Below are 14,403 nucleotides of genomic sequence, written 5' to 3'. Positions count from 1 at the left end.
TGGGAGTGGATTGTCAAGCAGGGGTATAAAGGCGCTGGTGATTCACCTGGATCCCCTTGGCTCTGACGCGCAGGCCTGCCTTACTTAACAAGGTGTTTGTACCAGAAAACTCTACACAAGTTTGCGATAGAAAAAAATGAAAAATCCTAAAACTTTGTTGGGGGTGGGGAGGGGAGCGAGAGAGAAAGGAAGAGTGGAGAGAGAGATGCAAAGGGTAAGGGATCCTTAGGCTGAGTTTTTCAAACAGTCGGAGCGCTTTTATTTTTAAGGCAAAATGCGTCTGAGGGCTTTTGGTGAACGCATCAGCCCTTCAGACACACGTCGCGAGTACGGTGTCGGCGGAGACTGGGAAGGCTCAGGTGCTCAGCTGTATGAAAACCCCACTATGGGGGGAAATGGACGTTGACTTGTGTGAATACTTCAAGAAGCAATAAATGTCGCTTATGCTACGTGCGCTTGGTGGAACCTGATTACAGACCTGCTCTGATGCTCGCCCTGTGTTTCCTGCTCCTCAAAAATTCACTCAGCAGAAATGTGTCTTACCTCTTGCACTGATATAAATTCTTTTAGTTTGCGCAGTGAGTTGGCCTCAATACATTTTAGCGCGCCTAACCTTTTCCAAGCAATCTGCGCGGACAGGAGCCCCTTATCTTTCCCAAAATTCTTTCCCCTACTTCCACCTCCTTTTAGCGTGAGGGTTCGGTCCGCAGCTGACAAGGTGGAAATGGGAATGGGGCGATGGAACGAGGGACCGTCTAAGAGTTTGCTCTTGGGGAATCAGCCTTTTGGCCACCATAAGGGCGGGAATCGGGACTGGCAGTTTGCATTCCCGGCAGATCGAAGCTCCCTGCTGATCGATTATTTGATAATTGATTTTCCCCGCAGCCAATGCGCGGCCGCCTTGGCTAGAGCGCCTCCTGATTGGCCGAGCCCTCCTCCACGGCTGCCTACCGAGATTTGGGTGAGCTCATTTTCCAGGAGACCGCAGGGGGAGTTTTCTGAGAGGTTTCAGCTGGAGGGAGGAGAAAAAAAAATCCTGCTCCGAGCTGAGCGAGCTGCGATCCCAGCTCGGGGATGTGAGGTTTCCAGCTCTCTGGTCGAACTGCCGCGGCTGAGCCATCGCAGTAGATCAGAGCCAGGAGGACAGAAAAATAAAAATGAAAATAACACACTAAATATAATAAAGGGCAAGCTTACAGTGGGAGAATAAATAAAAGGCATTTTTTGTTTGACCTAGAGAATAGGTATTTAAAGGAAGAAAGTTAAAATCAGTGGCTGCTTGAAGCCTGAGTTGTGAATAGGGACAGCTTTTTGTCTGAAATCTCAGCTCTCTAAGTGAGTTTCTTCTTCTTTGGCACTGGCAGATTTCCTGAGCCGGGCTGGGGACAGGAAAGCGGAATGGGGAAGAAGGGCTGGGAAAGGGAGCGCAGGGAGTCGCTGGAGAAAGAGCAGGGGGCGCGGGGACCCTCCAGGCCCCAGCACGGCAGAGACCGGAGCCCTTCCGCGCTTCGAAGACAAAGGCGGCGCGGCGGTAGCCGGAGCCCAGCACTCCGACCCCGCTGCGCCGCGCCCCGGGCGCACCGCCGCCTCGCCCGGAGCAGGTCGGAGAAAGAGCTTCCCTGCTCGAGCTTCCCCAGCCCCAGCTCCACCCGCAAAGTCTGGGCTGCTCCGAGCCCGCGTCGGGTTTCGCTTTCCGGCGATCATAAATAGCTTCGTGTTTGTAAACAGGCGCTGGGGGGCACATTCCCGGCTCTGAGTTCATTGTTCCCTCTCTTCCTCTCTCACTTCGCGCTGGACGCCTGAGCAGGAGCTGGGGGGCCTCTGGGGCTGAGAGGTGGGGACGTCCAGACCCCGAAGTGAGAAAATGCAAGCATTTCCTTTCCTTGAGCTGGGGTGTCCACCTCTGACAGCAAAAAACTCTAAGCTGGATCTGCAGAAAGCCCCAGCCATCTCCACCCCACGTTCTCGGGACTCCTTAGCAGAACCTTTTCCAGCGTTGTTTCTGCCCCTCCTCCTCGCTCCCGGCTTTTGCTGCTTGGGGTATTCAGTTCTGAGAATCTAGTACTTTCAACATCACCCCGTCCGCCCTGAAATATTCTGGCCGACCCCAACAATTTCGAGGAAAGTCATGAAGTCTATGCGCGGAACCCTGTGCAAAATAACTCCCACTGCTGTCTGCCCCGCGTTTATTCCCAGTTCATTTCAAGAGTCGGTTTTGGGGAGAGTCTGAAGGGGGGAGGGAGAAAAAAAGAATACAGAAAATAAAGCGGGCGGCCAGGGGCTGCCTCCCGCGTTTGTGCGCGTGTGCCCTGGGTTCGTGGGTGTTTGTGCCTGGCCTTACGATTTAATGGAGCGCCTCTCTGCCTCTTCTGTGCGGCCAGAGCTCGCTTCGCGCACCCACCCCTGCCGAGGAGCCTACTTGCTGCAGCCCAATGCATTGTGTAAGACGCGACCTGTTATGGCCACCACTACTTCCGGGTTCTAGCATTCTGGTCGGAATCCACCTCTCCGCCTGTGCAACACACACTTTACACACGCACGGGGACTGCAAACGGGCAGCATCGATCGTGGCTCCTTTAAGACAAACTCAGACAGACATTTTTTTTTAACCCTCCTCCTCTAATCTCCCTCCAGTGCAGCAGTTGCAAAGAGGGAGAGAGAGAAAGAGAGAGCAAGCGAGAGAAGAGAGAAACTGATTAGGAATTAGGACTGATTCGAGGGAAGCAAGCGCTAGGGCTTTGTGCATTTGAATATTAACATTTGAGGTGTTCTGACCAGAAGAAGACAGAGCGGATGATCATTCATTCACCACGTTGACAACCTCGCCTATGATTGACAGCCGGAGTGGCAGAAAGCCATGAGATTTGGTAGTTGGGTCTGAGGGGCGCTCTTTTTTTTTTTTTCAACTGATTTTTGGGGGAGAGAAGATCTGCTTTTTTTTGCCCCCGCTGCTGTCTTGAAAACGGAGCGCTTTTATGCTCAGTGACTCGGGCGCTTTGCTTCAGGTCCCGTAGACCGAAGATCTGGGACCAGCAGCTCACGTTGCTGGAGACGTTAAGGGATTTTTCGTCGTGCTTTAAAAACATTTTTTTTTTCCGGGGGAGTTTGCCTATTTGTTTCTTTTCACACTGGCCTTAAAGAGGATATATTAGAAGTTGAAGTAGGAAGGGAGCCAGGGAGGCCGATGGCGCAAAGGGTACGTATTAAAAAACAATTGTGGGACTCAAATGTGAGATTAAATTGAAACGTGGCTTAAAGACACTGCTAAAAAGTTTCCTCTTTTCTCTCTTTCTGAATGAGGCTTCTGAAGCCGTGGCCTAAAGCAAGAGGGTTTATTCAGTGCATTTGTATACTTACATATGTTACATGTAATTTTAATTCAACTAACCAAGTTTTCTAGAGATTCCTAACCAGCAGCTATATAAATAAAAATATAAGTTCGGGTGATTATCTGTTTAAAAAACAAAAACAAAAACAAAGAACGCTAGATACCTAATGCTATAATCTGAGCGTTCAGGGATCAGAAGTTTAAAGCTATTTTTAAACTAATATAAGCAGCTAGAAACTTCTGATATGTTATTGATTATGCTTATCTTTAATATCATTAGAAGTATTTAGCTTTTTCAAGCAAATTACTTTGTCATGGTACAGTGACTTTTTGGGGGTAGAAAACATTCATCTTTTAAAAGGAATTTTAATGTGCATGGATTTTTATGCAAGGTAATACTTGGAAAGTTTTTCTTAGAAAAACCCTGCACTAATTGGATACTAAGCACACAGCTACTCTCTTTAAAAATGCAATAACAATTTCCCCAATATTCCTATTTGAATGGAAATGTAGTGAGAGTAAAGTGAGACAATGACAACCCAGCTGAGGTAGTTTCTTAAAAGAAAGGGGGTCTACAAAAAGCCTTCCTTGCATAATTTGTGTCCTGGCCCTCAAAGCCCTGTTTGCAAAAGAAAGTTACTAGGCTGACACATTTTTCTTTACTCCTTTGGTTCAGGCAAATGTCAGCGTTCTTCCAAACTCTTTTCACACCTCTGGCTTTAAGGAGATGAAAGTGACAATTCCTCTTTTCTTTGAAAATCATTTCACTCTGGGCGCCTCGAAATCTTGGGAAAGGAACTTGACTGGAATGAAGCAGTGAGAAAAATCTAGGTTTTTAGATAGCTAAATTTTGCACATGAGAATAATGACAATATGAAAGTAGTCTTTCTGGGGGTTCTTTTGCTGTTGAATTTGCTTTAAATCTGATGAGTAACATTTGCCTCGTTGACTTCTAGACTGGGGAGAAAGTTCCTAAGAGTAGGAAAAACCAGAATAACCAAATGCTCCAACTATAGATTTTCTGTAGTTTGTATGGGGGGAAGGGATACTGCCCAATTTTAGATTTAGTTCTAATGTACAAGAAAAGCTACCATCCTCTGAGTTTCACTCATAAGGGGGCCAGTTAGTTTTGTGTAATTTCACAGAGTTTGTCTTGGAAAGCAGAGGAAATGTAGTGTCTTGCAGGACTGCCTAAGCCCACGCTGGCAGGGAAAGAAAATGAGAAGCCTGTCTGAATTCATGTGCCTGGCTTAGCTGTTCCCATCGTAACTTTTTTTTTTTTAATTCCCCCTGATGGGAAGGGGCTGTGAACCTAGACGGGTCTGCTGCACTGTCTTGGCACTTTTTTATTATTGTGATTTTGAATGTCCTTCTCTAGAGACATGCACGTTTTACCTTCCACCCTCCCAGAGAATGCCTCCCTTTCTTCTCTTCTTCCTTCCTTGCCAAAGGATCCTGAATTTTTGAACTAGTTGATAGGGATACAAGTTAGGGCAAGAGCATTTATCCTTGCCGAATCTCACCGAGAATCCTAGAATTAAAAATTATTTTTTTAATGAGAAATCTCAACTTTTAGAGATGCAAGGCCACTGAATTCCGGGTAGAAGGATCCAGCTGGACAGACATTATATAAGCTCCATGCCCTGCCGTTCCCCTATTTGCCCGCCTGACTTTCTGAACCTTGTTTCTCTCCTGTTTGTCATGCAGTACGACGATCTACCCCATTACGGGGGCATGGATGGAGTAGGCATCCCCTCCACGATGTATGGGGACCCGCATGCGGCCAGGTCCATGCAGCCGGTCCACCACCTGAACCACGGGCCTCCTCTGCACTCGCATCAGTATCCGCACACAGCTCACACAAACGCCATGGCCCCCAGCATGGGTTCCTCCGTCAATGACGCGTTAAAGAGAGATAAAGATGCCATTTATGGGTAGGTACATCGGGCAGCAGGCTAAATAGTTGAGACGCGATGCTTCCCTTATTTCCCTTTGCCTTGGGTAAGAGGAAAGCTGGAGCCCTCTGGATTGGAGGAACATTATTTAGTGGCTTTCCATTCACATTGCACGGAGAACTTGGGGAGGCGGCCTGCCATCCCGGACGCCCCCCATTTCCACAAACGCTCTGAGCTCGCCCAGCATCCCGCTCCATGGAGTCCCTGCTCGCGAAGGGGTCGCCGTGCAAGCGAAGTTGCCAAAGGTCCCCCGTCCTCTCTCAGCCCTTGACGTGGTAGCTCAGCGTGTTGGAGTCCTCGCTCGCTCGACTTCGCTGGGAGAGCTTTGGGGGTTTCTAAATGTAAACGCCTTTGTGTTGGAACGAAACTTTTAGGTTAAGGGAAAATCTTTTAAGCCACTGATTGTTCTGACTTGCTAAGTTTACTCAGCAACCGTATGCTGGCTCTGCCACGGCACAATAAAATCAAGGGAGGACAGTTGCAGGTCAGGCAAGGGGGAACATGCTTTGCATTTAGGGAGTTTGACCACTGTAGTCAAGGAGAGGAGCTCGCTCTTTATTGTTAACAAACATTTAAAAAACTTCTAGCCATTTTAATACTTTGTGTTTAAAGGCGAAAGCTGCAGGGTTTAAAAGTAGATTCCGGGTGCTCTCGGGCTGGTGTTGTTTTCGGGCTGCGGTTTACACTGCGTTCGCCCTGGCCTTGTCTCAGACCCTGGACTAGTAAAATCCTATCCAAGTCACTTGTGCCTACTGTGTGCTGATGAATTTGGGGACATCTTATTACTTTGCAGCAACTTTATTTCTATTTATTTCTTCTTTTGAATAAAAATCACGCAACACTGACCCTTCCCAGCTGAAAACCCTTTTGCTTTATCTACTGATTCCTTGTGCAATGGGCTTGTTTAAATCCCACTGTTCTCTCCGCAGAGTTAACTGCAAATGGTTTGGGCTCCGGGACCGAACATTTGGGGAAACTTTGAAAAAGCTCCCAAACTGTTAAATTCTCAGCTGGCCTGTGAGAACTACTAAAAGACTTGAGACACCTCCTTGGACATTAGAAGAAGCTCTTTTTTTTAATGGGCTGAGATAAGCAACATCTAGGCCCCTCGCAATACTAGCTGCCTTGCCATGCGGCAGAGGCAAAAGGAAAGGCTTTACCGCAGGAATATTTGAAGGAACTTTCTTTGGTGGGTTGTGGGGGCCACTGGCGAAGGGAGGGAAGTGTGCAGGGAGCCAAGGAGGAGCCTCTCTGCTTTCTGAGGGCCGTGGCTTCGGGATCCTTAGGGGAGACCCCCTGACAGTCGGTCCGCAGCCTTAAGGTCCTTTCCCCAAGTTAGCTGAGCGCCTGCCACCGAGCTCCCCGAGCCCTGGGCTTCCCGAGGCTGCCTGGGAGGAACCCACTTGAACGCTCTTTCGCAGCCCCTGTGCTCAGCGCCTTTCTCCTTCACCAGGTCCTGGATGCGCAGCGGAGGGACGAGGGCTTGTCGGGGTGGGAAACTTAATTCAAAATGGCTGCTGGAACCGCTTGGGTTTTATTCTTAGCAAATGTTACCAATTTATCTGGCCATATATGCTGAACTGCCCCTCAGATACTGTCCATGGCTTAGGACCTCCGACTCTGGGGCCATTGGAGAAAGGGGAGGTGAACAGACACCTGGGGTTGGGGGGCGGTTAGTAAATGACAAAATCAGGGAGGGGGTCCCTGCCTCGAGCTCCTCCGGCTGTTTTTCTGGGACGCCTTTTTTCACCGACTCGGGACTAACCATTGTGTTGTTTGTGATTGTTGTATTTTCTTGCAGACACCCCCTCTTCCCTCTCTTAGCACTGATTTTTGAGAAATGTGAATTAGCTACTTGTACCCCCCGTGAGCCAGGGGTGGCGGGCGGGGACGTCTGCTCGTCAGAGTCATTCAATGAAGATATAGCCGTGTTCGCCAAACAGGTCAGCAAAATAAATGTTTAATAAGTTAAGAAAAAAAAAGGGACCTCCCTTCCCCCACCCAACCCATTTTCAAAAGTAACCAGCAAATAGGCCAACCCTAAGCCATGCCTGTTACATCTACCCTGAGATTTTCCTCCTATGTGAGTGTCTGTATGCAGACGACTTAAAAATCGCCCCTATTCTTCCCAACTCCCGCTCCAGAAAGCTCACTCTGTAACATAAAATCACAAACACCACGCGCTGCAGCTAGCTCCCTTGGACTTGGTGAGCTGGGCAGCGTCCTCTAGAAGCGAAGTTGCTGCTAGAAGTAACCCTGCGCTCTGGGCTTGTCTTGAGCTTATTTGATTCATATTGGAGTGCTTCTGCGCGGGACGAACTCGCTGTCACCGAGTCCCTCCCAGAATTTACATTCTGTCCCTGACAGTGTAATGAGGCAAGAAACTAGGAAGGCGACCAGATTTCAAATTTTTCTTTCTTTCCCTCCCTCCCCTTTCCTTCTCACTTGTATTTAGATTCGCGCAGAAAAACCTCTATTTTCTTCTAATCCAGAACTGGATAACTTGGTAAGAGCGGACCGTTTACTCCCCTCCCCCATTCCCCCCGCCCCCAAGCCCCACAGCTTTGCTTTGAGAGCCCAGAGATTTCTAGACTGGTCTTCCCATAGCTGCACATCGGCTGCACAGGTTTCTGGCCACGGACAAGTGGTATGGGACAAGATCTCGGGCAAAAAAATTCATCTCGAGAGGGGCCGGGCGGGCCGGCGTGGGGAAACGCGAGCTTTTGTTTTTTATGACAGCCGGGCAGCGCAGCTCTAATAAGCACGGGGATTTATCTCTGGGCCTGTCGGCGTGTGTGCTTAAACTTTGTGGACTTCCCAGCCCTCAGAGTGGCGTCACGAGAGCAGCGACCGGGCCAGAGCCCCCCAAACCACTAGTTTGCCTGAAAGGTGTACGGAAATTAGAAAGTTTGCAGTGTGAAAAGCCACACTTCGGGGTCTATTGGGGATATTTTCCGTGCACTCCTTCCCAGGAAACATCGAGTCCAGGGATGTGGCTCTTTCGGGGTGGGGTGGAGGCAGTGGGGCTGAAAATAGGGAGAGCCATGGGGGAGGAGAGCGTTTATGTTTTCCACTTAGATGCTTTGTTGTTGTTTAGCTTTTTTTTCTCCTTAAGAAATATAAACCTCTAGATGGTACCCAGTCGCTGCTATTAAGTTTTAGTGTTATTGCCATAAATCAAAATAACTCTATTTACTGGGGGAGAGGGAGGTGGGCTGGAGATGCTACAGCTGTGACAGCCAATTTTCTGGAAACTAGGAATGGGGCGCTCATTCTTTTTGTATCTTTGCAGATGATTCAAGCCATACAAGTATTAAGGTTTCATCTGTTGGAATTAGAGAAGGTAATTTCCCTAGCCTCTTTTCCTTTTGCTTCCCCCTCACCCCCAAACACTCATGGAGGGAGGGTTCAGAATGGCTGAAGTTCAGGCTTCTGAGACATTTGCATAAATGTCTTTCTTTCTGGTAATTAGTGTCAAGGCCAATCTTAAAGTCCATTTCTCTTTGCAGTTTAATTACAATTTCAGCCACTAAAACCAGGATCATGAACGCCCTAGCCTTGTATTCATTCTTAATACATTGCTGGCTTTGTATAAATAGTTGCAATTGTATGCATCCCCCTGGATATTTGGAATGCTGTTGGAGTTTGCTTCACAGATTATATATACCTTTTTGGTCTCTTCCTCCCTCTCCACTTTGCTACCTCTGTGTTGGGTGAGAGAGAGTTTTGTTTAGTTTTAGTGAGTTTCTGGAAGACAGTCTGAGTACAGCGGCAGGTCAGACACAGGAAAGGCGGAGGGGGAGGAGGAGGAGTGGGCAGGCAATCTGGAGGAGGTGGTGGGGGAGGCAAATGAAACCTTTTGCAGAGACAAAGCAGAGTTGAGAGTTGTGTCAATTTCTTGAATCTGTGAATCCTGCACACACCTCACCTTCACAGTCAAGAAAGGGTGTGGATAACATGATTTTGCTAGTCCCTTCTATAGATCTCAGCAATAAGAACTTAATGCATTGTAATTCAAACTAACATTAAATTGCAAGCACACTGGTGTTTGTGAATTTCTGCATGTCAGTGATGCCTGGGACCTGTAAGAGACCTCTCCACTTACACTTACATATTTTGAGGCATTCTTTTCCCATTAAAAACAATCAACGTGATACATTTTTGTGGCTATAGGTTCTTTTTTGCCATATCATGAGTACTGGTGATTTGATTTCCTTCTACTTTTTTTTTTAAAGGAAGTATCCTAAATATGATTTTAATGGATAGAAACCCTAATTACAAGTATTACAAGAACTTGTGTTGTCAGGCATATATCCTCTGCCACCACAGTACTGGTCTTTCGGAATCTATATATTCACATTTTTTCCTTAGACATGGTGGAAAAGGACTTACGATAAAGTAACTGGATGAAATTAAATAGTTTACCTTAAATGTCACCCACGCAGGTCACCTCTCTAATGGCCACAACCCCAGGAGCAGATGAATTTAACACGGGTGTTGAATATGTTGTAGTCTGTGAATCATCTTGTCACTGTCAATTTTCTGGGATATCTCTATTTTGCAAGAAAAGAAAGTTATTCCTAATTCTGAATGCGTCTGGGGGTCTCTGGAGGACAATTGCCCTGTGTTTCCCTATTTGGAAGTTTGGATCTCACAAGGGGCTGGATTGCACTTGTCAATGTCATTTATGCACTCCTGATTATATTTCCATTTTTTTATTTCTGTCATAATATAGGTACACGAATTATGTGACAATTTCTGCCACCGGTATATTAGCTGTTTGAAAGGGAAAATGCCTATCGATTTGGTGATAGACGATAGAGAAGGAGGATCAAAATCAGACAGTGAAGATATAACAAGATCAGCAAATCTAACCGACCAGGTATGCGCTTTTCAATTTCAACATCCCTGGGAAAAAAAAAATCTGTATGCATATTGCTTGCTGGGTCACTACCACCTCCTTTTATTATTTGCATATGATTAAGTTCCTTTTAGATACATTTCCATCGAAATGAAAATTTTTGAATAATGTGGCTATTATTGCTTCATTAAGGCTGACTCTGGGATTCGACCTGGAGAGATGAGCTTGTAAAAGCTTTGCCTGCAAACTTGACCTGTTTCTTGTCTCTTTTAATTTTTGTCTTTATTTTATTTACCCTCTGTAATAATGGGAGTGTTAACTACCAGTGACCGCCTCTGATTGTAGGGCTTTGTTCTGGAGCATTTTATCCCCTTCTACCTCGAAGAAAAGAAAAGTGTAGGGTCTGCTTATTTCTTATTTTATTGGGAATAAATCCAAGATAGGTGGTCTAAGAGAGACAGTGAGGGTTTGAAATCTAGCAAATGCTGGCTATTTTCTCCCTGTCTCTACGGTTCATTAGCCTGTCTTGTCAGTTTTCCTCGGCCGAGCGCGTCTAGACCTCACTGAACATCGCTTTGTGCAGTGCTGGCTGCAAACTCGCCCATTTTATTGTCCTTAAGAGAAAAAATAAGACCAGGCCGAGGTTATAAAAACAGATAAATATGGACGTTTCTCCTCCTCCTTTCCACTCATCCTCCAGCTGGTATGTGCACTGGGCCTTCTGGGTTGCAGCTTTTAGAAGTGTCAGCGTCAGGGGCACCCAGCGACTCCCTCGGTATGGCGGGTGGGGGACCTCGCGCCGCCTTCGTTATCAGCTGCCGGCCTTTGCTTGCTTCACCCCCTCCTTTGCAGTCCTCCCTCCAGACCCTTCTTCCGCTGTGTTGCTAAGTGGGGACGACTTTTATTTGGAGCTGGTGGGGGGGAATTTCTCTCCCTCTCTCACTCCAGCACCACTGTTTGCTCCTAGTGTCTGTCTGTCTGTCTCTCTCTCTCTCTCCTGTCGCTGTGTCTCTGGACTGGTCCAGAGAAGTTGTAAAAATACAATGAAAGTGAAAACGTGAGGAGTGGGCGAGCTGAAACAGGGCTCCGGACAGCTCTCCGAGAATTGTTGCAGCGCATCCAGAACTTGGCGCTGCAGACCTCCTCTGGCCTTTCCATACATAAGTGAAGGCCCAGAGTTGTTTCTCTTTCTGACTTGGCACGTGAGCCCGGTCTTGGGGAAGAGATCAGCTTGCCTTTGTTAAGCCAAAGGACAGCCAGTCGTGCAGTTTTCCTTTGCAAGCTCTGCCATGATCACTATTGGCCAGCGGCTGTCTTGCAGAGCCCTGATGGGAGTGCGCGACTCCTCAGTCTTGGTGTCATCTTAAAGTTTTCTCTCACCCCCCTTAAAATAAATTCCTAGCTTGAATTTCTCTAGATGACTCCGCGACAGGGGCTGAATTCCTCCTTTCTCCATGAGGAGTGGAGGGCAGGCAGCGCTGCGCTTTAAAAATGCCAACGCGCCGGCTCTTTACTGTTATTTGGCTATTTGCAAACTTTCGGCAGTGTAGACCAGTGCGCAGGACAGGCAGCCTGCGCAATCCCCAGAGCGACCCTGCCGAGGTGGGAAAGCTGCAGGCGGCTCCCGGCTCAGGTCCAGCCCCGGTCACGCCCCGTGGGCTACCGGGCCTCCAGTCTAATTCAGCCAGCCAGCCCTCGCCCAGAGCTGTTAAATGCAGATTCCGCCAAGGAACCCTCCGGTAGCTGCTGTTGAATAAAAACTGTAATCCAACAAGCCTAACTAGAAAATGGGATTCTGAAAACTCCGGAGTGCTGGGTACATAAAGCTATTTGAGCAAATTGCAAGAATCGCTTAGGGGCATGAATGAAATCAACACTTTAATTGCCTCCAAAATGAAGATTTATACCCCATTTTCTCAACCAATCATTATTTTATTAAAGTCAAAGATAAGGGACCAAAGTTATAGGGTTTTTTTTGGGGGGGGGACAAATTGATATAACATCCCATCCATCCTTGGGTTCTCCCTCTACTCCTTCGGTAAACTTTTGTTTCTCAGTTACCTTAGTTTGAGATATGCAGATTGGTAGGCAATTGTATGGGGCAAAATTTGCGTTTTTATTCTCCTGCACTACAAAACGGGAAGCGGGCAGCTGGTCCCGGCGGCCTAGGAGTGGACTTCGAAGCTTTGACTGAGCTCGTGGTGCTCTTGGCTCAGGCGCGTGGGAGAGCTCGCGTGACCCCTCGGGTTCACCTGGGTCTCAGTTGGTCCGAGGGCAGGAAACCCAAGTTTGTTCCTATTGTCCGCTTCCCGGGAGGCAGGAGAAAGTGTGCCTGGGCTCCCTTTGGAGCGGGGAGTGCAGAGCGCGGGGCGCACCCGGGAACGTGCCACGGTCGCAGAGTGGAGTCCCTGTCCTGGGAGGTGAGGAGCATGGGACGAGTCACAGGGCCGCCCCGTGGGCGCCAGTCCTCCCCGACTGGAGCCCGCTCGCCAATCCCCGGGGGCGCTGTACCCCTAGTGCGGCGCCTTGGGGGCCCTGCCCAGCAATGACAGCCTCGCCACCTGTCTGCGAATGCGGCCCAGCCAGTTTGAGCGCAGGCCGACCGCGCGCTCTGGGACTGGATGCTTCAGGTGTAGTGCGAGCGCTGGGCCTCGTTAGCTCATTAACCCCTCTGTCCCTAGGGCCGCTGGCGGCACGGTTTTTTATTTTACTTTTTTCCTCTGAGGGCGCAAAGGCTGCCACTCGCGCAGGGATCGGGGATCGACGACTTTGATTATCAGCCGTTTCCCGGAGGGCTAAGTAGGCGGAAATTCACTTGGCCTTGTAGTTTTGTTGGCTTGGTTTTTTAATTTTTTGCATATTTAAAAATCAGATTAACAAGCCAGTAGAAACCGTAACCCCCTTTCGCTCTCCTTCCACCCGTAGTGCTCCCCTCCACTCCCGCTCCTAGACCCCGAGGTCCCAGGTCTCAGAGTCACCTCCAGCTGGCGCAGGCCTCCCGGGCGCCCTCTCCCGACCGCGACGCTCCGAGCTCGGCAAGAACGCTTCCCAAGCCCGGGCACTGGGGTCAGCGAGGTGCACCTGGGGTTTCGGGCCTCGTCTTGGGGCGAGGGCCCTGCTGCGACCCGGGAGAGGGCGCCGAGGGGGAGCACGGCTAGAGGAGTTGAGGTGAGAGTTGAGTCTGGCTGTCAGTGGAGAAGGACGTGGGTCCGAAGAGAGGCGGGGCGCCTGTATTTAGGGGGCCAGCGTGGAACTGGCGAAGCCCAGAGGGGTTAGACCGGGAAGAGCCCGGCCTCCCATACGCTAGACTTCAGGCAGTGCTCAGACAGGAGCCGTTGAAGGAAGCCTTCCTTCCCAGGGCTGCCCTGTTGCTCGCCACTCCTTGAACCTAAGCATTTTCCAGCCCAAGAACGGGAGCAGAGAAGAGTCTCTGGGCCACTAAGGCCGCCTCCGGAGGTGGCCTCCCCTGCTCGTAGCTAGCGGGGACTAGCTGAGCCTGTGCTCAGGCGCCAGCCCTCGGTCTCCCGCAAGCAGCGGGAGGTAAAGAAATGGTCCCTTTGGATTACAATTTTTATTCAGCAGCAGCTCTCTGGGGGGTCTTCCTCAGAATCTGCATTTAACGGCTCCTGGGCAAGGCTAGCAGGCTGCACGGGGCGCCCTGTTGCATGTTAATACAGATTTGTCTCTACCGTCTGGGGAGAAGTAATGTGTCTCGCAGAGATGGAACCAGAAAGCTGTGCATACTAGGCAAGTTAAATGCCAAGTGCTGGTGAGCTCCCGGGGGATGGGGTCGGCTGCTGGGGCTGTTCGGGGCCCATGCTGCATGGAGACTTCGAGGCCTCCGAGCCTCGGGGATCCGGGCAGCCCTGATCTTTGGTTCCCAAGTGGGCCAGGGAATCCTGGTGGAGATGGTTTTGTTTTAAAAGTCCAGAATGTTGTTTCTAAAGCATAGTTTAAGTTAAAATTCTTAAAACTGAACTTGGACTTGACTGAAAACATGCTACCCCTGCAAAGTAGGGTGGAGATGCATCCTGGGGAGACTAAGCTTTCTCTTTGGGGGAGGTGTTAGGGTAAGGAATGGTGAGGGGAGAATGCGGAACAGCCTAATGTCCTTGATAAATGGTATCTGCTGCTTCAGGGGAAAAAAGATGAGGCCTTTGGATATTTACTAATAGTAGAAATGCAGGCAAATTAATTTTCATCCAGTAAGAAAACTGGACACCAACAGCCAGACACAGCAAAAGGTCCCTTTGTCAGGT

At 49.0% G+C, this 14,403-nt stretch overlaps 1 protein-coding gene across 3 annotated transcripts in view; it reads left to right on the top strand.

The window, feature by feature from the left end:
- Positions 1 to 2,221: 2,221 nt before the first annotated feature.
- Positions 2,222 to 14,403, top strand: part of MEIS1 (Meis homeobox 1) — a 127,556-nt gene continuing 115,374 nt past the window's right edge. Inside the window, exons 1-6 of one of the 3 annotated variants that reach the window (XM_073212280.1) lie at positions 2,222 to 3,196; positions 5,036 to 5,262; positions 7,085 to 7,226; positions 7,739 to 7,789; positions 8,576 to 8,626; positions 10,019 to 10,165. In XM_073212280.1, coding sequence (XP_073068381.1) covers positions 3,185 to 3,196; positions 5,036 to 5,262; positions 7,085 to 7,226; positions 7,739 to 7,789; positions 8,576 to 8,626; positions 10,019 to 10,165 — 630 coding nt within the window. In that variant the 5' untranslated portion in view covers positions 2,222 to 3,184. The remainder of the gene's footprint in view (positions 3,197 to 5,035; positions 5,263 to 7,084; positions 7,227 to 7,738; positions 7,790 to 8,575; positions 8,627 to 10,018; positions 10,166 to 14,403) is intronic. The other 2 variants (XM_017676209.3, XM_017676207.3) reach the window with 2 other exon arrangements.

The sequence above is a fragment of the Manis javanica genome, chromosome 1 (genome assembly GCF_040802235.1).
Source record: "Manis javanica isolate MJ-LG chromosome 1, MJ_LKY, whole genome shotgun sequence".
NCBI classification, from domain to species: Eukaryota; Metazoa; Chordata; class Mammalia; order Pholidota; family Manidae; genus Manis; species Manis javanica.
Note: the sequence above shows the minus strand (reverse complement) of the source record. Positions and strands in the feature narration are given on the sequence as shown.